Source organism: Lacerta agilis, chromosome 8 (assembly GCF_009819535.1).
Source record: "Lacerta agilis isolate rLacAgi1 chromosome 8, rLacAgi1.pri, whole genome shotgun sequence".
In the NCBI taxonomy this organism is placed as follows: Eukaryota; Metazoa; Chordata; class Lepidosauria; order Squamata; family Lacertidae; genus Lacerta; species Lacerta agilis.
In genome coordinates this window covers 49355161-49380166 of record NC_046319.1, presented here as the reverse complement: position 1 = coordinate 49380166, position 25006 = coordinate 49355161, and the positions used below count along the sequence as shown (strand labels likewise).

The following is a 25006-nucleotide window of genomic DNA, read 5'->3' as shown; positions in this document are numbered from 1 at the left end:
CACAAATAACCCAGAGATTCATTTTAAATAAAAGCACACATACTACTCATGTAAAAACACCAGGCAGGCCCCACAAATAACCCAGAGGTGCATTTTAAATAAAAGGACACATTCTACTCATGTAAAAACACGCTGATTCCCGGACCGTCTGTGGGCCAGATTTAGAAGGCGATTGGTTTGGGGACCTTCGTTTGGGGACCCCTGCCTTAAGGGAAGGGGGAGCTCAGGCACTTGTTTAATACCAGGTGAGGATGTGTGTGATAGAGAAGTTGAATTTGGGCACATGTAGCAATTTCCTGCTTGATCAAGCTGTATGGCTGACCAGGTGGTGGAGTTGAGGAGAAATTCAAGCGGTCTTCTTTCTGAGCTTCCCGCTAGAGTGCAGTCTGCTGTGGCAGGCCACAGGAACATGATGATGACAACTGGTGAAGGCATGTGCTGCTCACCTTGGCAATGAGAGTTAACACCATCATAGTTGCTTTCCAGGAAACCTCTGCGGCTTCTCCCTGAGCAATTCCCCTGAGACAATCCTACTCAGTTGCAACTCACCCTGGTGCTCACCGTGGGCAGCTGAGCTGTCCCAACACAACACTTGTGGGCTTGGGCTTCTCTGTATGTGCACTAACAGCCAGTCTGGTGTGTGGCGTATCTGTGAAGCCTCTGGTTTGTGAGTATCAGCATGAATGAATCGGTTCAACTGAGTTTTCCTAACACCTCCTCCTGCCTTTCTAGTATTTCTGCTCCTATAAATAGTAAGGCGGGTTTAATTGTAACATCTTGCTATGCCATCGTGGGCGAGCCACCCATCGGTGGCAGAAGCTGGAACAGGGGAAGTTAAAGGGATCTGGGAGGCGTGGGTGGGACTCTTGGAAGCCTCTCTGTTGCCTGACGTTTTCTGTGTTGTAGCCGTGCAGATTAATTGAAAACTGGCTGGGCAGAGATTAGGAGCTGTGAGACGGGCGCAGGAATACAAAGCTGAGGTCTTGCTATGGATGTACCTTCATAGCACGAAATGGGTCTCCTCTCTCCATGCCTCACACTGACTGCTGCTTGTACCGTGTATCCAAATTTAACAAATTTTGCTGCTGAAGCAGCAGCAGATTGAAATAGTGAAGCTGCAGCCCGTTTCCTGCTTGTGTTGTGCATTGTGCAGCAATATTTGCCAACTCCTGACCCCAAATGAGACTTCTGTGATTTTACAAGCTGCCTGGCAGGTAGGGAGAGAGGCTGCCAGAGTGGCTTTTCTGGTCCGTTCTGCAGTGGTGCACATCTTCTTTCCTTGTCCTTCATGAGTGTGGAGCCCAGGAGTGCTGACTGAAGAGCCAAGCATTGACTTCCCCATCGACAGCCGATCCCTGGAACTGTTTGACCTGCAACTTTTTTTCCTCCTGAAAAGCCAGGGTCAACATCTGATTTGTATAAGGGGGAAAAGAGACCTATGTTAGGGCACAATTTTTTCCTGTGACCTGGACATTCTGCCCAATTACATCAGGTCTGACCCTTGCAGATAACTTCCTTTGAAGATGGCCCTGTTCAGCCTTGAGTATCAGTTCCCACCCACCTTTCTGTTGTTTTCCATATATTTGGATAGGATAGTAAGCCTTTGCAAGAGTCGAGAAACAAGTGGCTTGGGCACTTAAGTGCCGCCAGACTCCAAAACCTTACAAAAACAAAGGAACTGGGTGCTTGTGAAGAAGGGCTGGGGGAGAGAGAGAGAGAGAGAGAGAGAGAGAGAAAGAAGTGCATGTTTTGTTTCCTACATCCAAAGAGTTACCGTATACCCTAAGTTTGAGGAGAGGCTTTGAGAATGATATTTGCCTGCCCATTCTGCACCTTTTAAACATGCTGTCTGATTGAAGGTTTCAACAAGTATTAAGGTTGATCTTTATTGCCAGTGCCTACCATGACCACCACCCTTTCTAGCAAGAGGACACATCTTTCCCCTTCGAAAGAAGTTTGGCTTTGGGATTGTCTTTCGCCTCTGTTCTTCATGGCCTAGAGACCGACTTGAATCACAGTTTATCTATGCTGGCTGGGGCTGATGGAAGTCGTAGTCTGAAACATCTGGAGGGCATCAAGTTGGCAAAGGCTGGTCTTGGACATATTGAGAGTCCTGTTGTGCAGGGTAGTCTTGTGGGTTCATAGATCATCTCTCCTGAGATGCTTCATTTCCATAGGATGTTTTGATTTCCAATTTTCCATACCTTAGCCTGCTCTATAGCTGTGCTTAGCTGGGTTACTTTAAATGCTCTTTGGAATGATTGCCTAATAATCAAGTTTTCACCTTTATCTATCAGCTTCCAGCTTTGGTTTTCTATTGCTGTGCCAGGTTTGTGCCAATGTCTGCATTTATGCCTTTTCAGTTCAGAGGCATCTGCACACCTTTCCTTTCTCTGTGACTCAGAGGAGGACCAGAGTTCCTGATCTCTTTTATGACTGTGTAAAACAAAGGAGAGGCTAAAACAAATGGTAGTGTGCCTTCACTATGTATTGCAGGGGAAGGGCCACTGTAGCTCAGTGGCAGAGCATCTACCTTGTATGCAGAAAGTCCCAGGTTCAATCCCCCATGGCATCTCCATGTAGGGTTGGGAGATCCTTGCTCGAAAGTCTGGAGAACTGCTGCCAGTCACTGTGGACAACAGGACCTGCTTGGTATAAGGCAACTTCATGTAGCTGGAGAGAGTAAATCTGCCACTTCAAATCAGAGCTAGGATTGCCTGCTGTGATCACGGGTGACAAGCAGAGCTCGGAAACCTACCTGTACTTCTACAGGCCCTTCTTCCTTAAACAGAGTTAACTTCCTCTCTCCTCCTTCTTTCAGGTACCAAAGGCATGGAGTGCTCTCCCTCAACACCCACCATGAACTCCTACTTCTATAAGTTCATGATCAACTTGCTCAAGAGATTCAGCAGTGAGCGGAAGCTCCTGGAGTTGCGGGGAGCTTTCATCATTAGGTGAGGCCACATCCCGTCTTGAGTTGCCACCTCTGTGCTTCCAAATGCCTTTCTGGTATCTGTGTGTTCCTGTGTACAGGTTTGCTGCCTGCCTCAAGTGCTGTGGTAGGGGGCTTAGTTCTCTTCCTGCAACCAGTGGTACCTTCCTCTCAGCTCCCTCATGACCCTTGTTAGTGTGAGATCAGGAGACAGGCTGTCTGTGGGCTGTCGGTACTGGCACCTGCCCTGTGGAACGCCCTCCCGTCAGATGTCAAGGAAATAAACAACTATCTGACTTTTAGAAGACATCTGAAGGCAGCCCTGTATAGGGAAGCTTTTAATGTTTGCTGTTTTACTGTGTTGGATGTTTTAATTTGTTGGAAACTGTCCAGAGTGGCTGGGGCAACCCAGTCAGATGGGCAGCTTATAAATAATAAATCATTATATTATTATTCCTTTGAACTTAACATGTGAACATAAAAATAGCCCACTGGATCAGGCCAATGGCCCATCTAATCCAGCATCCTGTTCTCATAGTGGTCATCCAGATGCCTTTGGCAAACCTGCAAGAAGGATCCGAGCTCAAGATCAAGCTCCCCTTCTGCAGAGTCCAGCAACTGGTATTCAGAAGCATTGCTGCCTCCAAGTGCAGAGGCAGAGTATAGCCATCATGTCTACTAGCCATTGATAGCCCTCTCCTCCAAGAATTTGTCTAGTTCTCTTTTAAAGCCATTCAAGTTGGTGGCCACCACTTCCTCCTGTGGGAATGAGTTCCATAGTTTAATTATGTGGTGCATGAAGAAGTGCTTTCTTTTGTCTGTCCTGAATCTTTCAACGTTCAGCTAAATTGGACGTCCATGAGTTCTGGTGTTTAGAAGAGCAGAAGAGAAACTTTTCTCTCTCCACTTTCTCCATGTTTGTTCAGCTTTTCCTCACCAAAGTCAGGGGAGGGGAGAGCAGAGCCTCTGGCTCTTTGATAAACGGAGATACAATGGAGGCCAAGCAGCTGTGAGCTGTACTTCTGTGGTGGACTGCAGGCTTGCCTGGGACAATGCTCTGCTCAGCTGGGGCAAAACTAGGCTGGCCAGTCGCCCTCTTTCATCAGAGTGTCTCCCCCCCCCCCCAACTCGGCTGCCGCCAGCTCATTTGCTTTATGGAAAGGAGCAGCTCATGAGAGGCCAACTGTTGTTCATGAATGCCTTTTAGTCCAAGTGAACTGCATGCAGCAGCCCATGTGAGGGGAGGCAGCAGCCACAGGTTTCAAGCCTTGGGTTTCCTGTGTGTCACAGAGCCAGGCCTGCTTTTGGCTACCCTAGATTTTGAGGATGCATTCCTGAATGAGAAACGAAAGGATTCTGTACAGACCGAGAGCCTACAGACTTTGGCACCATTCAGATGTGCCTCTGTGTGTGTGTCAAGTGGAGAGAACACTTCTTAAATCCCTCCAGTTGTGGGTCAGAGGATGCAAGGGCAGCTGTGCCGGCAGGCCTCACTCTTGCCATGGGCTTGTGGGCAGCCAGATGATGGCAAAGGGGCAGCAGTGTGTGTCCACAAACCCACTCACAGAATCAGAATAGTAGAGTTGGAAGGAATCCCATCTAGTCCAATCCCCTGCAATGCAGGAATCAGAGCTAAAGAATCCCTGACAGATGGCCACCCAACCACATGTTTAAAAACCTCCAATGAAGGAGAGTCCATTCTACTGTCGAACAGCTCTTTACTCTCAGAAAGTTATTCCCAATGTTTAGTTGGAATCTCCTTTCTTGTAATTTGAATCCATCAGTTCACGTCCTCTCCCTCTGGAGTAGCAGAAAACAAGCTTGCTCCATCTTCCATGTGGCAGCCCTTCATATATTAGAAGATGGCTATCGTGTCACCTCTCAGTATTCTCTTCTCCAGGCTAAATATACTCAGCTCCCTCAACTGTTCCTCATAATGCTTGGTTTCCCAGACCCTTGATCATCTTGGTCGTCCTCCTCTGTGTGTGTTCAAGCTTGTCAATATAATTCCTAAACTGTGGCACTTTCATACTGCAAGAGTGGATCACCTTGAGAACAAATTATTTTTTATTCTTTATGTCTATTTTTATCCATGTCTGCAGCTCTTTTCCAAGTAATGCATCATGCCCAAAAGAGAAGCGGTTGCTCCTGGGAGCTTATAAACCACATTTTGGCTATTGGGAGGGAGGGAGGGAAGAAAGGCAGGTTGGTGAGGAGAAGGAGGGAGTGCTTCTGTTTTCCTCTGTCTCTCAAATGGATTGGCAGATGCAGGGCTGAGTGGAGGACGTGGGTTAAAGGGCAACTTTTTCAAAATATTAAGAGCCATAGGCTCTTCCTGACAGGCTTCTTTCCTAAAGGCCCTCAAGACAAATTCTGGGGTTTGGCCGCCAAATGTAAACCCCAAATGCATCAGTAGTCAATGAAGCATCTGATCAGTGAGTCCAGGTTCATTTCTAGGTCAGGTCAGCAAACCTGTCAAGCCGTCCTCCCCTCCCTCCCTCCCTCCTTCCTTCCTTCCACATTTTGGTTTTGAGTAGGACACAAAACTCTCATAACTCCACTTACGTAAGAGTCATTAGGATGCACGGCAGCCCACTCTGTGGCCGTTGACCATTTGGCTTGCGAGGTTGGTGGCAATCGGAGCGTTACTTTGCTGTAGCTAGAACTTTGATTCATTTTTAATTGCTCTGTGGCAAGAGGCACAAAGAACCCGCCCTTTTGTGAAGGTTGTCCTTGTTTTTTGGTTGGCATGTCCTGAACATGAATGGCTGTTCTTGTTCGCTGCTGTTGTTGTCTTCGACACGTCCAAATTGTTAAGATTGGGAGCCATTGGCCAATATTTCCATCAGCTTCACAATGCCTCCCTCTCACTATTTTGGCTGTGCCGCTGGGGCTTGCCTTGACATCCCTTCCCTTGAGTTTCCTCAGAGAGGAAGACCCAGGTGTGTCAAAATGATGAAAGCAATCGCCACAACTCACTCTACAGTGATACCCCAATGCAAGAATAGTGCTCTACGTCAGTGGTTCCCAAAGTGGGCAGTACTGGGATTACCAAAGGAGCCTTTAAGAGGCAAGGGGGCGGGTGGGCGGATGACAGGAGAGTGCTGGAGGTGCAAATGATTATCCGACTTTGAAAAGCTGGTATCACTGGATCAGGTTCACCAGCTTTGTTGAATTAATTAAATTGAACAGTTTTAATTGGATTTTGAATAAACATGAAATTAATTGTTACCTGTTTGAATTTTATTATGTTATTATCCTCCTTAGTGGGTCATACAACCCACTATTCTGAATAGTGCTTTGCATAGCATAGGGTAGGGGGCACTGGGGATGAGTTTTTGGAACCAAGGGGCCAGTGTATTTTTATCCTGTGAAATGCCCTGAGATCTTTGGGTGAGAGGCAGTATATGAATATAATAAACAAAAATAAACAAAACAAGAAATTTGGGGACGACTGCTCTAGAAGATAAGACACCAACCACCCAGTGGAAGTGGCAGTGATCTCTGGTTAGATGCTGGATAAGGAAAGAAGCACCTCTGGTTGCATCATTCTGTTTTGCTGTTCAGGAGACTTGAGTGCGCCTTGCATGAGGCTCTTGTGGGCATAGTCCTGGTGAGAATCTGAGGGCAGCAAGAAGCAGGTCGTTCTCCAGGCCTTTTGTCATTTGATTACTTTGCCATTCTAAGCTTGTCACTGAATTCTGGGACGCAGCCTGCACTTTTTGGAAAAGGCCAGCTGGTGCCATGGTGTTTGTTCTGCACTTGAAGTAGTAGTTTACTGTAGTCTACAACTGAATGTGGAAGAGGGTAGAATTGGCTTCACTTGCCCAGCTGGAAATGGCCCTCTTGTGTTATCCGTGGCTGTGCTCTGTGGGTATGTCAAGGTAGCTGGAAGTTTTGGAAATCAGAGTTAAGATTCTCTCTCCAAACAAACGTTTTTCATTGAGTCGAACAGATGCCACAAATTTGCCTGCTTCTACAAAGACTATGAAAGAGGGAGGAGTTGAGCGCATGATAGACAGGTGGAGAGGAAGGCACCAACTCAGCGTAGTCAGTGCAGAGGACCAGGGAACTGCAGAGGGGGCACATTCCCCCCCCAATGTTTTCCCCTCTATTGGCTTCTGAGATATAGCCGAATTTTGGGCCCTGCACAGCAATTGGATACCTTCTATTTTACTTAAAAATAATAATAAAGCTGATAACTTGCACTGCCACCTCTACCCTTACAATTCACCCCAGTCAGGTTTTTTCAGATTTCTTGAGATTCCTTTTTTTAAAAAAATACCACTGAGTCTTGGAAGGCTACTAACATTTTGCAAAGCAGTGTGTGTCAGCTGCAAAACCGCCATTATCCATGGCTTTCAGAATCCCAGCAGCAGCAGCCTGTTGACATTCTCTTCCCCGTTCCCATGGCCAGGGAATGCTCATCCTTAGGATTGCAGGGGGTCACGCTGGGCTCCCCCTTTCTTAGAAGCTGGAAGTCTTTGGGTCTTGCACTGTTTTTAGATATAGGAGGACTGGATTTTCCTGCTTTGCTCAATGCGCTTTGGCAGTGGGTTTCTCGGAGGATGGGAGAGGAGAAGGTGGCTTGTTGGGTTATAAACCAGTGGAATGGAAGCCACAGTATTCAAGTCCTTCTTGCATGGTAAGAGAAGGCCACAGGGCAAGGGGTGCCAGAGCACAACATGGGTGCATCTCAGTGCTGCTAATGGGGCAGGGTTGTAGCTCAGTGGCAGAGCATCTGCTTTGCCTGCAGAAGGTCCCTGGTTCAATTCCCAACAGCATCTCCAAATAGGGCTAGGAAAGGCTCCTTGCCTGAAACCCTGGAGAGGTTCTGCCAGTCAGTACATACAGTACTGCCTTCTGCCTTGATGGCAGAAAGTGAGGAAGAATTGAAGAACCTTTTAATGAGGGTGAAAGAAGAGAGCGCAAAATATGGTCTGAAGCTCAACATCAAAAAAACTAAGATCATGGCCACTGGTCCCATCACCTCCTGGCAAATAGAAGGGGAAGAAATGGAGGCAGTGAGAGATTTCACTTTCTTGGGTTCCATGATCACTGCAGATGGTGACAGCAGTCACGAAATCAGAAGACGCCTGTTTCTTGGAAGAAAAGCAATGACAAACCTAGACAGCATCTTAAAAAGCAAAGACATCACCTTGCCGACAAAGGTCCGTATAGTTAAAGCTATGGTTTTCCCAGTAGTAATGTACGGAAGTGAGAGCTGGACCATAAAGAAGGCTGATCGCCGTAGAATTGATGCTTTTGAATTATGGTGCTGGAGGAGACTCTTGAGAGTCCCGTGGACTGCAAGAAGATCAAACCTATCCATTCTCAAAGAAATCAGCCCTGAGTACTCACTAGAAGGACAGATCCTGAAGTTGAGGCTCCAGTACTTTGGCCACCTCATGAGAAGAGAAGAATCCCTAGAAAAGACCCTGATGTTGGGAAAGATGGAGGGCACAAGGAGAAGGGGACGACAGAGGATGAGATGGTTGGACAGTGTTCTTGAAGCTACTAACATGAGTTTGGCCAAACTGCGAGAGGCAGTGAAGGATAGGCGTGCCTGGCGTACTCTGGTCCATGGGGTCACGAAGAGTCGGACACGACTGAACGACTGAACAACAACAACAACATACAGTACTGAGCTAGATGGACCAAGGGCCTGATTCAGTATCAGGCAGCTTCCTATGTACGATGCCACTTTTCTGTGTATGCTTGCAGTGCCCTAATCTTTCCGCTTCTCCCTTTGAAGGGTATGTTTCTGTTGAACATGAAGCAAAGTATTTGATGACGAGAGCAGTTTGACAGTGGAGCTGATTTAGCTGAAGGGGAGTGGTGGGTTCTCCCGTGCTGGCTGCCTTCAAGCAAGCAGGGGCTGGACAGCCATCTGTCTACCCGGGGTGCTCCAGATCTCTGGCTTTCCTGCATCAAGCTATCATGGGGATGGTGTGTGGTGGATTGGGCTACCAGGAACTCCACAAGTCTCCCTCCAGCTCTCAATGCATCTGAGCAAACTGCCTAAAACTGCAAGCCCAGGCTTTATTTTTTAATTGTTTAAAAAAGTTAATAGATTGATTTGTTCAATAGATTCATTCAATACAGCAATAGGATTATTTACAAAATTAAGCTAATGTATGGTACCATACTCCATCAATATGTTGAGGCATCTTGCATCTGTGTGGGAGACCCTTGATTGGGCAAATGTCCAATTTATTTTACTCATTGATGTATTAATTCATGGGTCTCCTTTTCCATTCATCGCAAGGCAATGTGCTTTCCTCGTGGCTCCAAGATCTTTGCAAAGTGGTCGAGGTGGCCCTGTGCACAAAGCGACTTCCTCTCCCTCTTTCCTTCCCCCAAAGCATGCATGATGTTTGTAAGGCAGAAAGCATTCTTGGCGGTGTTGAGATTATCTCAAGGTAATAATTGACTAGTTAAGCAATCTCTAAGTAGCCATTGCTGCAATTAAATCTTAATCGGTCTATCTGCGCTGGATAGGACCCCTCAGTGCTGACATGTGGCTGAGCATAACTACTTGGGAAACAGCTGGTCCATTCTGTGGGGAGAAGGCATATTGGCCAAATACCATTCATTTCAGAGATGGTAATGGCTCCTGTGGAGCCATTAGCATCCCCGATAAATAAGAGGATGCTTTTGAAATACGCAGGGATCATCCGTGCTTGGTCTCGGTGCTCATTTTTAGTAATTGATTGACATTAAGCTTCACATCTGCAGCCTAATGGCTTCAGATTCTGAGAGTGGGAGGCAGGCTGCCTAGTTAGGTAGGTGGTCAAAGTGAGCATGCCAGTGCTTGTGATGTGGAAGACGCCCCCCTCGCAGGACCAAGACTAGATGCAGAAGTGGCATATATCTGCAGTATGGGGTAGGTGGCAACTCTGCTTTCAGAAGAACCAGAATGACAGGGAGTGGTTTTTGCTTTTAAAAAAAACCTTTGCAATTTTTTTGGGGGGGGTGAGTAGCTTTTCCATGGGATTTCTTGGGTGTTGGAGCAACTTGTAAAACTGAAGCCACTCTGTTCTGATTTGGTAGCTTCCTGCTAGAGATAGGCAAGCTCTCCTTGGCCTGGATTGAAAATGTTCAGATTTTTCTAGGGCAGAAAAATGGGGGGAAACAGAATAATTGCCCAGCCTCCTTCCTTTCCCTGCAGAGACACGGCCCTTTCCCTTTCCTCATAGTAGCAGCTGATTAGGTTAAACCAGACCCTGTTGGAGAACCCTAGGAAGAGGGACACATCCTGCTTTCAGGGTGGCCCACGTGTCCCTGAGAAAGAAGACCCGAAGCAAAGCAAAACGTTTCTCCTCTTTGTCCTTGCTGTTCCGGTGCCATCAGCAGCCTTAAATATGAAGACGGAGCTTCTGCGCCCAGTGGGCATTTGGCCAGTAGGGGAATGAATGCCCTTGGCATGGGACGCTGCACAGTCAGTGGTGTGCAGAAGGGAGCCACTTCAGAGTGCAGGTGCCTCTCTGGGAAGAGGGTGGCATTTGGGAGTCACTGTTTTTGCCTTCCCCTGGGCTGCTTGTGGGTTTGCCTTCTTCCTGCCAAGTGGAGTCTTGTGACTGGAGGATGCATTCAGTTCATCACAGCCGGCTGTGACTCTTAGCACTCCTCGCTCTTTCCTCCGGTCTGTTAGTCCCACACCTGGGAAGAAGGGGTTGGACACTGTATTTTTGAAAACCCTGCTTAGGTTATTCACTTGGGTAGCTTAGTTATCAGTTTGTTTTGCCCCCATGATGTCCAGGTCCAACTAGACAAAGGACACCCACCATCTCAGCATGGGGATTAATAGAAGGACCGTGACAGGAGCGAGCCAGTAGTAAAGCACACCGAGCAAGTTGGAGTTGACTTACAGGATCTGTATGGGAGTGTTAGGCCTAATGAGCACAGCAGCTCGTCTCTGGCAGGTCTTGCTCCAATGAAGCAGTTGCTGAGGCTGAAGGTCCCTGCCTCCCTGCAGCTGCCTAAGTCCCATCCTCTTCAGGGCTTTCCCCCAGGCAATCTGATACTGTGTCTATATAAAGCTAACTTTTCCTCCACCCTTTTCATGCCTCTCCTGGTTCTGGGAGCTTGTCACAGCAGTAGAGGGAAACACCCATGCCTCTTCACCAGCTGGATTCATCTCTGTCTCCCTCCTCTCCTACTTCAGCTTCTGATTCTGGACTTGTCTCTGCCACAGACTGTCCCAGCTCACTAAGCCCTGTTACCCCTTTAGCTTCCAACACCTCTTCCCAGTCTTCTCCCTCTTCTCCCTCTGACCACTTATCGTCTCGCTACCAATCCCCTGGCTCTGAGCTTTCTTCACTTGGGGGCTCCCTAGCTGGTTCCTCCCACCATTCCTCAGCGTCCAGCCAGTCCATGACAGACTGCCTAAGTTCAGATGTTTTGAATTTCGATAGCACCTATTGTCCGAGGAACACAGGGCAGTTTACAATACAGAAGCACAAAAGTACATACTATTATAACAAACAAAAACCGTACCCCCATTATGTTTTCCTGCAATGAGAACAAACCACAATGAGCCTAAAGCTCATGTGCTCTCTTTAGGTTTTGCGTCCATGAGAAGGATCTTTTGATTCTTTCTTTCTTTCTTTCTTTCTTTCTTTCTTTCTTTCTTTCTTTCTTTTTTTCTTAGAAGCTTTTGATTTTAAACTGCCTACAGTTCCCTGTGATGTGTTGTTTTAGCTATGGTTAGTGAGAACAAAGCAGGAACTAAAACTTTGATCCCCCCATCTTATTCTCAGTAACTCAGTAACTATACTTTTAAACAAACCACACTTCCCTGAGATTTGATGTCCTCAAGAAGTGTAGCTGTTCTAAAATTGAAAGCGGAAGCTTCCGGCCTCCTTGCAGGCACAAATGAGAAGTAGGAATACAGAAGCCTAAGACTTGGATGTCTAGCTAATGTAGTATTAGGAAACCATGGTCTCCTGTTACATCTGAAGTGAGCTATAGTTCTCTGTAGCAGAAGATGCTAATTGGCTGCCATTAAGTCAGTAATAATTTGTGTGTAAACTATTCACCCGACTCCCTATGCATTTCTGAACGCAGTGAAGGTATCTGAAGGTGCCATCTGCCTTCAACACTCCTCCTCCCTCTGTGGAAATCCTTAATAACATTTATTCACCTTTCTCATGCTGTGTAAAAGGAAGGTGCAGCCTTATCACTGCATATTCCTCAAAATTGGATAAGCCTGTGAGCATTGGCTCTTGTTAGCCCTCCTGAAGCGTCTTCATCTATTGCGTATCTAATGAAGAAATTGAATGGTTAGAAATAAGGAGCTTGAGCTGCCTCGGAAATTAGGCCACAGCTGTCAGCCTGAAAGCAAAACATGCATCTCTGAGGAAGATGCTGGCAGAATCCGCTGCTGATTAACCCCCTTTTAAACCGAGTTGAAAAAAACAAAAACAAAACTCCTGGTGCCTTGGAGTAAGCAGGGGAAAGCAGCCAGAGAGAGGCAGGGAACGGAGCATGAATCCTCCTCCACAGAATGAGAGCAGAGATCTTCCTTTCGCCGTGGGTCTTCGGAGCTTTGGTCCAGCTCAGCCTTCCCTAACCTGGTGCCTTTCTCCAGAGGCTTTGGACTACAACTCCCATCAGCCCCAGACAGCCCTGCTGTGTAGTCTTCCCCTAGCATGGCCTTGCTGGCTGGGGCTGATGGGAATTGCAGTCTAAAATCTCTGCAGTGTTTAATAAACATTTTGGGGGAAAGTGTGTTTATTACAAAGTGACTTAAGTGTCACTGTCTCTGTGTTGCTTCACGAATCTGACCCCCCTTGCTGGTACAGAAAATCTGTCGCCACAGCTTCCCTAATAGGTGCCCGTCCAGCCTTTGCCAAGAGGCCTGTAGTGAAGGAGAGGCTGCAGCCACCTTCCAAGGTAGGTCTGTTCCACTGCAGAAAAAGCTTATGCCGTCGGCCTAAGTTTACTGGAGGTCCCTTTTCTTGTCCTTTGAACCCGTTGATTCCAATGCTGCTCCCTGAAGCAACAGAAAACAAGTTCAAACTCGTTCTTCCATGTGGATTTAATTTTCAAATAGTCAATGCCTGAAGCTCATGTTTATATTTAATTTGTTTGCACAGGGTCAGATGCCATCTACATGGTACATTAAAGGTGTTCCCTGTAGACCCCCTGTAGCAGTTTAAATAGTGGCGTTCTTGCGATACAGTCCTTGCCTGCTGATTCTCTGCTATATCTGTCAATCCTGAGCCTTTGGGGAATGGTGCACAAGCCCATTTCACACATGCACACACCCCCTCAGAGCTCAGCATTGGGCTCTGTGGGACTCCTTGGCCATAAGAGCTCAGTCATGCTCCATGGCATTTCTTGCTCTCTCTGAGAGCAGAGATAAGCAGGAGTTTTGGGATAGTGTTTGCTGCAAGTGCCTCTTTGATGCTTGCTCTGTCATACTGGCAGAGGAAGGCTGCTTCAAAATACGGGTTGCGGAATTTTCCACCTTTTATTTTTTTGTCATTTTGCATGGTCTGTTGGGAAGTTGGCTGTCTTAATTCTGGGCAGTCAGAAGAGTTGCGCCAGGAAAAGTTGGGGCTTCTTACGCAGGCCCAGCAGAGCCTCGCGTCACCAAACTCCGCCATGAGGGTGCTGCTTTGATCATCTTGTGTTTGCACTTTCCAAAAGAGTTCCCTCGCTGCTCAGCGCCAGCCGCTGCTGCTGCTGCTGCTGCATTGCTGAGGCCTGGACACAGATCTTCATGTGTAATGGATGGGGGCAGTGGAGCTGGAGTGGCATGTGGCAGCTGCTCAGTTTTTAAGCAATTCTCCTCTTGTTATAGGCTCGGCCAACATGTTTTTCCATAGAGGCCTGGAGTCAGGAGTCAGAGTAGCTGTTTGGGGTGTGATGCTGTAACTCTGCAGAGAGCCCAGCAGGGTGGGTGAAATCTGGGCAATTGCAGGATAGAGCCTCACTCCAGAGTGTTTCCTTCTTGTTCATATTTTCCTGTGTGGCTTATGGTAGCCTTGAACACAATGGCTTGGGAGATGCTTGCCCACTCACTCTCCCTTTCCCTCTGGCTCCACTATCCTCATCCTCCACGATTCCTTTCTTTAGTTCCCTGCTCTGGAGCTTTAATAAAGGCAGGACTGGCAGGAGGGATAGCCCCATCCTGTGGTTTCAGCAGGGGGAAAGGCAGTGTTAGGTTCATCTTCTGCCATTGCTTCAGCCCCTCCAGAGTTAGAAGGTTTACTAGAGGAAGGCAAGAACTTGGGGTATCTCTCCTTCCTTCTGCTTTGTTGGTATCAGGGCATTCTAAAAATGCAACAAGGTTGTCCATGTGGAATTGTTTCTGCTCCCATAGGCTCTGCTGGAGCAAGGGGCAGTACCACAGGCCATATTTCAACAAGCCAAAAATAATGACTGTGATCTCTACAGGATCTCGGGAATTGCACAGCAGCCAGCTTTCAGGAAAAGGCTGTGTCCTGTCCATGATGGAGTCAGGAGGGCAGTCCCTCCCCCCCCCAATCTTTTCACATTTTGGCTCCTAGCATGCCTGTTGCAGAAGCTCAGGCTTTATGTCCTGTGTCTGGTCATGCTAGGAGGCTTTCCCCTCTTTCAGCCACAACACACAGATGATCTGCATAGACACACACTCCTAGCTTGTTTTTCCTTCTGTCCTCCAGTCTCTCACAAACACCAGCTCTTCCAACCATCTCATTCCTGTAGCAGCCATCTTGGTTTAGGGAAGAATCTCTGCCCAGACAAGTCATTTGTGCTCTTCCATTAATGCTAATCCATTGATTTACAAAGAGACTTGAAAATGTATAACACAACAGGTTTTTTTCAGAATAGGAAGGGCAGACCCTCTGCTGTTCCTTTGAACGTCTAGCTGCAATTAAAAGGGCATGAAAGCCTCCTGCTGTATGCTGTACCTGTGCAAAAATGGCTACAAGCAACACAAAATTGATAAAAAGAGGGGCGTTTTAAGTAAACTGCTATTTTTCAACAGGTCTGGCTAGATTTAATGGATCCTCCATGCTTGGTTAAATCTTCCGGATTTTATTAACACTTCGAACAGTGTGCCCTCTCTCTGTTCTTCTCCTGCTTGTATAATTCCACAGCAGGCCAAACCTGCTTCTGCTCTTTCCTGCCTGTGGTCCTTGGAGTGTTATTGACTTTCAAGTGTGAATGGTTAATGGCCTTTGCCTTGCTCCTGCTCCTGCTCCTCATAGAGGGCTCTGTGTGCCTGAACGGCTGAGAGGTGCCTGGGGTGTGATTCTCCTTGGCCATCAAGCCCGTCTTTCAGCCGTGGCAGTCTCTTCCCTGGAGTCTCCAGATGCTTCACAGCAAGCTTTGGAGTTCAGTAACCTGGAAGCAGCAACTTCCCTTGCACCTCTACGTAGCAAGTTTTGTCCCGGCCACATGGACACAAGAAGAAATGTGCAAATGCCAAACGCAGAGGTAGAACAGCTACCTACAAATGTGGAAAACCAGATTCAGAGCTTGAAACTACCCTATGAGGTTTGGGCAACCTTCCTCTTTCTGTTAGAGCATTTTCAGTCCTATCTAGCAAATGTTGCTTATGAAAGCCAAAGGTACCTCTGGGTGTGTCTGGACTCCGAGGGATCTTTGTCACCCTATTCCTGCTTCTCTGGAAATCACAGTGGGTAGAGCACACACTTTGCATGCAGGTATCGGGTTCAACCTCCGGCACCTACAACTAGAGCTTAGAAACGCTCATGTATGAAACACTGGGGCTCCTCCAGAATGATCTGTTTGTTGAGCATCCAACCTTATTTGCTTGCACAAAGCTTACACAGAGGTTACACAGTGTCTCCTCTTAACTGACCGTTCACTCTGATTTGTTTGGGCGGAGATTATATGAGTATGGGCATCCCTCTTGACCTGCTTGTGCAGAGGTAATACATCTTCCCTTCGACCATTTGTCCCACAATTTTTTAGTGTAAAAAGTCAATTTTTTTAATTTAAAAAATGCTCTCTTTTTTGCGTCAGATCACTTTAATCCTATTTAATTGCACAAACCCAAATTTCCAGTGTGTTATTGAATCCCTCCTGCAAAATACTGGCAGTCTAAAGAGTCGCTGTCAGTCAGTGTCAACCAGGGGAAGGGAACTTGCAGCTCTTCAGATGTTCTTGGCCAGCAATGATGATAGTAGTAGTCCAACAACATCTGGACGGCCCCTGGGTATAGACCATGCTGAGCTAAATGGACCAGCGGCCCGACTTGGTGTTGGGGAGTTTCCTGTGTGACCTGCAGGGAAAAGTCTTGTGTGCTCTCAGCCCCTTAGAACAAGCTATTTGAGCAGGCAAAGCACTATTGCAGCCTGCAAAGGCACATTTCAGACTGTGGGCACAGAGACTGCAGAGGTGTGAGACAAATGCCTGAGCTCGTCATCGCAACACAGTTTCCCATTTCAAAGCAAGTAAATCCATGGCAGGCTGAATGAGGGAGCTGGCCTGTAGCCAGGGAATGCAAATAATAAATAGCTGAATGGAAATCTGTGCAAATGTCTCTGTTTTGCCAGCTCCTGTTGGTAGAGAGGTTGCGTAGTGTGAGAGGCAGCAGCAGGGAGGCTGTCTCTTTTAGGAGATTACTGTACCCACCTGCCCACCCACCCCCCACCCCTGGTGGCCTCTCCTCAAGCAGGTTGGAGCCTGAACATGGAGCCAGAATCCCCGAGACAGCGACTTGGAAAATTATCTCCTCATCAGGGCCAGAACCTGCAAGGCCTTTTTGGCTTTTTTGATCCACTTAGGGGCACCCAGCTGGCTTTTTGCTATGCCTAGATCAGTTGCAGTATGTAATGTGTCCTCTGGGGTATTCCTGCCATTAGGCTTGAGTGATGTGTCGATACATCATCCAGGACCGGTTTGAGGTCCAGATGGTGATGGCATTTTGACCCGGCTACATATTGTGGGTGGGGCTGGCACCTTAACTCCCTTCTCCGGCCAAATGGGCAGGCTGCCTCCTTCCTCCCTGTGCCGGGCACTGGCAGGAGCAGGGGCAGCTTCACCCCAGTGACTTGCAGGGCCGGTGCTCCTTCCTTTTCAACATTGTGATACATCACTATATTGCAGTGTACAGCTGGTGATACGTCACGATGTTGAAAGCCTGATGTCGCTTAGCCCTGCCTGCTGTGAAACCCTTGTTGGTATGCCCTGCATGATGGTGATGATGCCGCCACCAACCTTGCACACTTGGGGCTTGCGCAGCAGATAGTGCCACCCGCTGCGTTTTGCTAGGGTGCCTCTCTGCAGCCTTCCCATTGCCCATGTGCCATAATCCCCCTCCAGCTGCTTGTGCCAAGGATGCGGGGAGGGAGGGAGGGAGGAGGGGAGTAGAGGCTGGCTTTTAATGTATGTGCTCCACATTTCCCACGTTACTGAGATGACATCAGGGAGTTTCCATGTGGAATGCTTCAGCTGTCGGTTGGGATCACAGAGGACGCCAGCTGCAGCATTGCCCCTGTTGGTTCCTGCTGCTCCTGTTCTCTCTCCCCACCCCTCTGCCCTCCACCTTCTGTGGAGAGCCTATATAAACTTCCCAGAGGTGCAGCAAAAGAAGTATTGAGTACAGGCAGCTGGTTTGAAACAAGAACACAGAATAAGCCTTCTTAGTAGCCTTCCCTCCTCCCACTGCCCCAAACCCAGATGCAGCATGACTGTTGCTTCAAGGTAGTAACTAAAGAGCCTCAAAACGCTAAGTGTCATCACCATGAAGCATATGTGACAGGTGTGGGTGTGCGGCATGGAAAGAATTGCCTGTTGTGTCTCTGTATGTAGCATCTTTGCATTCAATCTTGTGTCGCTTGCTTGCCAGGGAGCGCAGTTTGCTGTCTCCATCAGGGCCTTTTCATCCTCTTCTTCAAAACTGACATGTCGAAAAGCTACTTGGTGAGGGGGGGGGGGAGAGAGACAGAGAATGGAAGAGGCCTTTCCCTTCTCCTCCTCCTCTTCCTTTCCTCCCTTTCTTTTCACCTGGACAAGGGGGCCTTGAGTTGTCAACCTCCCTTAGTGTTGTGCTTTGAGCAGTGGCCTTGGCAAGAAGGGGCATCTGGGTGGGCCTGGCTTTGTTCTTGTTGTCTTCACCCACCTAATTGAGAACCAGAATCTGAAATGCAGCCCAGGAAGTAGCCGAAAAGGGCAGCATCGATATGGCTGCAGCAGCCACTGGTGTGCCGTCTGTGCGACATTCCTTTCATGCAAGCTCTTTTTCAGATTTCCCCAGGCCACAAAGAAACAAAATGAAAAGAAAAGAAGACCCAAGGTATCTTCCCAGGCTAATTGAAAGCAGGCCTGCTAGTAGCCAGCCATTTCCTTTTGGGCTCCTGCATGAGAGGAGTCAGGCATGAACCAGTGAGGTGTCAGGGCTTCTATTTCTGGAAAATGGCTCCTCCTTCCTTCTTTTTGGTCAAGGGAGCCAGATCTCTCTCTCTCTCTCTCTCTCTCTCTCTCTCTCTCCCCCCCCCCTTGCTGCTGTAAAGTGTGTGTGTGTTTGGGGGCAGGTAGTCACTGGTGGGCTCTTCCCTCGCTCTCTTCCTTCATACATCTCTTTCTTCCTGGCTGCTGCTGCTGCTTTTCCTAGAAAACTTTCCAGACTGTGTCTGCTTTTTATAGTATTGATCTTCATTCCTGATCTGCAAAACACAGAGCAGTTTTTTAAAGGAACCCTGTTGATAAAAGTCACACAAGCCAGGTCAGAGTTTCCCTCCCTTTCATTCTGGGAGAGGATGGAGCTCTCCTTCTCTTGGTCAGGTTGGAAGACCACACCCAACCAGAACCTGGTGCTATCTCAGATACAAAGACTGTCCTCCAGGCTCCTAGAGCAGCAGGATTTACCATAAAGTAAACATTCCTTCCCATCAACAAGATTTTCTTGAATCCAAGTCCAGCACCAGAATCCACATACCGGTACTGTTTATTTTGTTCAGAGACTCCAGTCACTGGCATCACCACAATGGTTTTAAGACATGGATATATCTATATCCTGACCCCTAAGCCTTCTTGCAGAGACTTGGAATGTCTCCTCAGAAGTATGGGAAAGGTCTGTGAAGATCTTCCTAATAGATTGTCTTCCCCTTGTGTTAGAAAAAAATGTGTAGAATCTCCTTAAAATTACAGGGCCTGGCTGTCATTTTCAAAGTGGGCGAGTCTGCACTTTGCAGGTGGCAAGTTGGGGCTGCATTTTTGGAGTGGTACATCTTGCTCACAGAATTTCTGGCTTTATTGCCACCCCTTGCCCAGTTTGATCAATAGATGTGACATGTTGGGATTGCCCAGGTAGAGACTGTGTGGATGGAGGCTGTGCCCCTGTCCTCCGCTGGGCATCTTAAAAATTAATCAGGTGGCACCTCTTGCTGTGATCAAGAATCTTCAGCATAGGTTGTTAACAATCAGCATGCCGACAAAGCAGTCAGGGCAGTCAGAATGCTGCCACCCCCTTCCTTCTGCTCTGTTGGAGATAGATCTACTCCCTGATTTGATTGCCATTAAACATGTGCCTGGCCTCACCAGCAGGTTGACAGTGCTGCTATTTTGAGCCCCCTTCCTGTTATCAGGGAAGATGGGGCGGCTGTGTTTTCCTTCAGGAGAGTGTCGGATGCCCTCAGGCAGTATTTACAGATGCCACTTCTGATTATTTGATGGCAAAGTCTTTTTTCGGTGCAGGAGCGAAGGACAGCTTGTTATGGGCCTGCAGAGGCCCTTCAATCCTCTCTGTAGAGGAAAGGGGAGATCCTCACATCTGGCTCTGTGTGGAGTAGGGAGCAAAAAAGTGTCAGGAATTTGCACTTCCATTCTAAAGTGGTGTTCACAAGGAGCACCTTTATTGTTCAGATTTATATGTTGCCAGTCTAACCCTAATGGGGCCCCCAAGCTATGCACAACAAAAATGAAGTAAAAACAAGGTTGAAGTCCACAGGTGCTCCAGTTCCAGTCAGTAGCATATCAGAAGTGCGGATCAACAAAGCAAATCAGCTTGCCATGCAAAAAGCACGTTCTAGGTAGTGAATTCCACAGAATAAGGAAGCATGCTGAGTGGGCACATCTTGATCCAGAAGGCCTTGGTGGGTGCTCGGAGAGCAGGATTCTTGTCTGGTGAGCTGTTAATGTATGGGAGGATCTGATCCCTGAAGAAACCTGGAGTTGGAACCTTTAGGGCTTTAATAGTTAGAGCAAGTCCATCAGTGTCAGGGTGATGGGCTTCTTCCAACTGGCATCCGTTGAGAGCTGAAGTTTCCAAATATTCTTCAAAGACAGCCCTGCACACAATGCATTAGAGTCCAAAGAAGAAGTTGCCAGAGGATGTATGAAACTGAGAAAAATAGGAAAGAGCACATTTGCAAAGCCAAGACCAGCCACCGAGGCTGCCTAGAGACACAGCTAAATCAAAGAGCATTTATCCCAACTGTTCATCTGGACCCCAGGCAGCCCTCCTCCTTGCCCTTAACCCCCATGCTTAGTAGAGTGCCCCGTTTGCCCTGTTTCGGCCCACAACAACTTCTCAGGGAAGCCAATGAAAAGGAGAAACAGAACAGTGTACCTTCTCAACACAACGTCAGCAAATTCTGGACTGATTTGCAGCGATGCTGTTTTTGACCTCACAGTTGCTAATGGAATTACCTAGTGAACATGAGAAGAAAGGAGGCTGGCCTCTGAACTGGCCAGAGAAATAGCAGCCATGAGCACAGGATGAGGATGGCACCACCAGCAATGAGGGTTGGCCTGGCTTACAACTCACCACTTAGTTCTGGCCAGTATCGGCCTGATATTTCTCATGCTTTTCCCTCCACCCACACTCAGGTGCCCTGTGTTTTTAGTTTGTAAGCCTGAGAGCAGGGTCTGTGTTTTCAGAGACCCATCTTTAACTGAAAAATGAGCTGAGGAATATATAATAAAATGGAGTTCAGGTAAGAATTGCCTCTCCATTCCAGAACACATGGTCATCCCTGATAATGATGGGTAAGGTTTTTGTGCTTCATGCTCAGAGTCCAGCTCTGACTGGGGCCAGCCTATGCATTCTGTCCCCTTGATGGGTGGGAGGAGGCACATACTAGATCCATGTATCTTGGTTTGGATTATTTCACCGAACTGTGGCATGTGCACACTTGCCACCATGGCACAAGCAGAACGCTACAGCTTCGGGTGACTTAAACATCTGAGCAAATACCATACCTTTGTCTCCTAGGGAATAGTTTCCTCAATCTCAAGAGCATGCCCTAATCATGTTTGCTGGGTGTTGGTCTCAATAGGACTCGGGGGGGGGGGGCATCAACACTTGCTCACATTTCTCTCCAAGTCTCTCTGAGAGAGATTAAAGGGAGCTGCATATGCAAACCTTGGTGCTTGTGTTCCGCAATCTCTTGCTGAATCACCCTCTTTCAGACTTGAAGCTGTTCCTGCAGTAAGAGCCCGTTGGGTGCTGATTCTGAGAATCCCGCCCCTGCCTCCCAAGGAAGCAGCTGACAACAAGACTCTTGCAAGCTGCTGCTAGTGGAGTGGAACATTCTGATGGCAATGGGGGCCTGGGAGGGGGCGAAGCCTTGCTTAGTGATGAGCTTGGAGAGGCAAATCCCCCTTGAGTTGGCTCCCTTCCCAACTCTCTGGAGCTATATCCCAAAGTTGGAGGCCTACTTTTTCAAAGCATGCCTCTGCAATTTAAATGGTCTTTGACAAGAAAATCTTAATGAGTGTCAATGCACTAGGGGAGCGGGGTGGGGGTGATTTCTCCAGAGTTTCTGTTTGGGACTGATTGAATGACTATTCTTGGACTTGAGCAGAGGCCTTGAAATGAATTATTATTCTGTGCTGGAAATAGATCAAAACCAGAGCTTAGAGCCTTTAGAAGGGCTGAAAGAGAAAATTGATCAAGTCTCCCTCGCCTGGGGTAACTCGTGTTGCCGTTTCCCATGTCCTTTGAATGCACAGAGCTGTGAAGCCAAGCTTGTTAAAGGAGGCAGCAGCGGTAGCGGCATTAGCACTGGGCTTTGTGTCAGGCGTCCTCAGGCAAACCCTACAGTGCCACCACCGCAGGCTTGGCAGGGAGAAAGAGGGAGCCCATAGAATCAAAACAAACACGGGGGGAAATCTGGCGCTCGGTTTCCAATGCAGAAGTCCTTGGGGGCTCCTGGAGAGGTTAAGCAGAGCATTCCTGCTGCGACTCGCTGAGTCCCTGTGAAAAAGCTCCAGAAAAGGTCAGCAAGGCTGGGGCTTGGTGGGCTCTCAGCAGATATATTGGTAAATCAGAATCACCAGACTTGCAGCACATCCTTGGGAATTGAAGACAGGGTGCAACACAGGTGAACCTCTGCTGGCTTTCTGCTGCGAAAGTGGGGGCAACTTCCTCCCTGCACAAATAACTTTGCAGTCACCTAGCACACCTTCCAGATATATCATTACTGCCACCACAGAGAGCCTTTACTGGAATCGTGGGGAATAAATATTTATTCAAATAAAAAAAAATCTGATAGAAGGGAAATGAAGGATGAAGATAATGCCACATGCAATGTTTGTTTGTTTGTTTGCTTGCTTGCTTGCTTGCATTTTCCTACCTTACACTTGCTTTGAACTCAAGGTCATTTGTGGAATGAACAGGGGTTGACCTCAGCCCTCCGCTCTGTCTGGAAAGCTTGAAATTGCTTGTGTTAATCCAGAACAGATTGGTCTGGGGTGAGGGTGGAGGCGCTGCCTGATGTGTCCCAGAGAGCGAGTTGGAAGGAAGAGAAACTAGGTGAGGCAGCTGCTGCTGCTGCTGCTGCTGCTGCTGCTGCTGCTGCTGCTGCTGCTGCTGCTATGTGTGTGTGTGAATGGGGCCTGTAATAAAAAAGCTGCAATATGGTGCACTGCTCTCCTAGGATACTCCTTTTTCTCTCTCTTCCATTCTGGTTCCCCCTTTCCAACAGGCAACTCAGTATTCCGTGGCCTCTGAGTGGGCTTACATCATTGGGCTATTGGGGGTCATTCTTCCTCTTCCCCCCTAAGTGTCAAAACAAAATAAAATAAAAAATTCTTTCCAGTAGCACCTTAGAGACCAACTAAGTTTGTTCTTGGTATGAGCTTTCGTGTGCATGCACACTTCTTCAGATACCCCCTAAGTGTTTTTTTCCTTCATAATATGTGCTATACCTTTGCAAGATCTAGGGGTATTCCCCGGAGCATTTTAATTCCTTCTTTGTTCCTCAGTGACCCTGTTTGCTAAAACCCCATTGGCACTCACCAGCTGAGTTCGCTGTTAGAAGGAGCGATGGGGCTTCTTCCCTAAGGGGCAGGTTCAGTCTTGGCCTACTGATGGAAATGGTGACAATGCTGATAGGAAGGACTTTTGTAAAGGCTTGCTGCAGAGGATGGGGCCAAGCACTTGTTGCATCCTAGATTCTCGCCCAAGATTATTCTCTTTTATATTAGGGGATTGTGGTGGTGTTACCCCACCCACACCCCAGATTCACAGCAACCCCCTTTGTTGGTCAACTCCTAATATCCATTTTTTTGGTGCCATGCAGGCAACTCTGTCTGCTCCTGAATGCTGAGAACATCTTTCACTCCATGGCTGACATCCTGCTGCGGGAGGAAGACCTCAAGTTTGCCTCGACGATGGTCCACACCCTCAACACCATCCTCCTGACTTCTTCTGAGCTCTTCCAGCTGAGGAACCAACTCAAGGATCTGAAGACGGCGGTATGTTGCACCTGAGAGGCTGTGTCCGTGACTTTGCTGGGCTGTGTAGCCTCTTTCTCCATCCACCCTAGAAGTGACTTGGGCACTGCATGCTGGAGCTCGGGCGGCCATCAACACACACACACCAATTTTTTAAAAGCTGTCCAGGTTGGTTGTTGCCACTGCTTCTCGCAGGAGTGAAATCAGAACATGAGAAGAACACCCACTTTTCCCCTTCCTTGCCTTCCTGGCATCAGCTGGCCATATGCAATTTTCAGCTGTTTTCTGCTACCAGCAAGACAGGAAACATAAATTTAACAAAGGATCACGTGCTTGTTTCACCATCTACCATAAGTGGCACACATGGCGGTCCTGCTGTGCTTGACAGAGCTGAAGCCCTGCCACCAGGACATCTGGCTCTGCGTTGTTGCAGGAGGTGACCCCTCATCCCACCCTGCTACCTAGTTTTGCGGGCTCTGTTTTGCTGGAGTTGCCTTTGGTTCCCAAGAGCGGATTTGGGAGTGGTGCATGGAGGTGCTAGTCAACTCCTCTTACTTTTTTTGTCTCCCCAGGAGAGCCGCAACCTGTTCTGCTGCCTGTACCGTTCCTGGTGCCACAACCCAGTAACCACCGTCTCCCTCTGCTTCCTCACTCAGAACTACAAGCATGCCTATGACCTCATCCAGAAGTTGTATCCTTTTAGCATGGGGACGGAGGGAAGGTAGCATGAGATGGCGGTTGTCTCTGCACTGTGGAGTCTAAACAGGCCTCAGAAGCTGCTGCCTCTTGGCCCATAAAATACGGCAGTGAACTCGGGCTGCCAATTAGAAGTGGTCAGCCCCAAGGTCCTTTACATTGCGGGAGGGATCTGAATTTTCTAAGATTCACCATTGCACATCATGATAGCCGCAGAGACCGAACAGCTCCTGTGGCTGGAAAAGTCTCTCAGATGAAAGAGCTCAAAAGCCGTAAGGATGTTGGGAGATGGTGGATGATGTCAGGGGCGTAGCTAGCTGCTCTGGCACCCGGAGTGGCGGGGACGGGGCTATCCACTCAGGGGGGTGGGGCGGTGAGCTGCCCACAGAATCTGCCTGGCAGACGCAAGCCACCACGTCACTCCCAGGAGAGACACGTAGCTCGGGTGTGCTGCAGGGCAGGCCCCGCTTTAAGTGCTGCCCCCCACGGTGTGCCATTTTGTCACCCCCCTCAAGGATGACACTGGGCGGACCGCACCCCCTTTCCTACGTCCTTGGATTATGTACAGGACTGGATGTGCTCCCTGCCTCTCTCCCTCACCAGACTGATTTCACATAATTTAGTGTAATGTTTCTCAAACTGGGGTCCTCAGCTGTTGTTGGACTACAACTCCCATCATCCCTCACCACTGGTCCTGCTAGCTGGGGGGTGATGGGAGTTGTAGTCCAACAACAG

The 25006-nt window shown here is 48.2% G+C and overlaps 1 protein-coding gene across 1 annotated transcript in view; it reads left to right on the top strand.

Annotated features, from left to right (window-relative positions):
- Positions 1 to 25006, top strand: part of VAC14 (VAC14 component of PIKFYVE complex) — a 74314-nt gene that overhangs the window by 36449 nt on the left and 12859 nt on the right. Inside the window, exons 14-16 of the mRNA XM_033157331.1 lie at positions 2822 to 2954; positions 23422 to 23596; positions 24148 to 24266. Coding sequence (XP_033013222.1) covers positions 2822 to 2954; positions 23422 to 23596; positions 24148 to 24266 — 427 coding nt within the window. The remainder of the gene's footprint in view (positions 1 to 2821; positions 2955 to 23421; positions 23597 to 24147; positions 24267 to 25006) is intronic.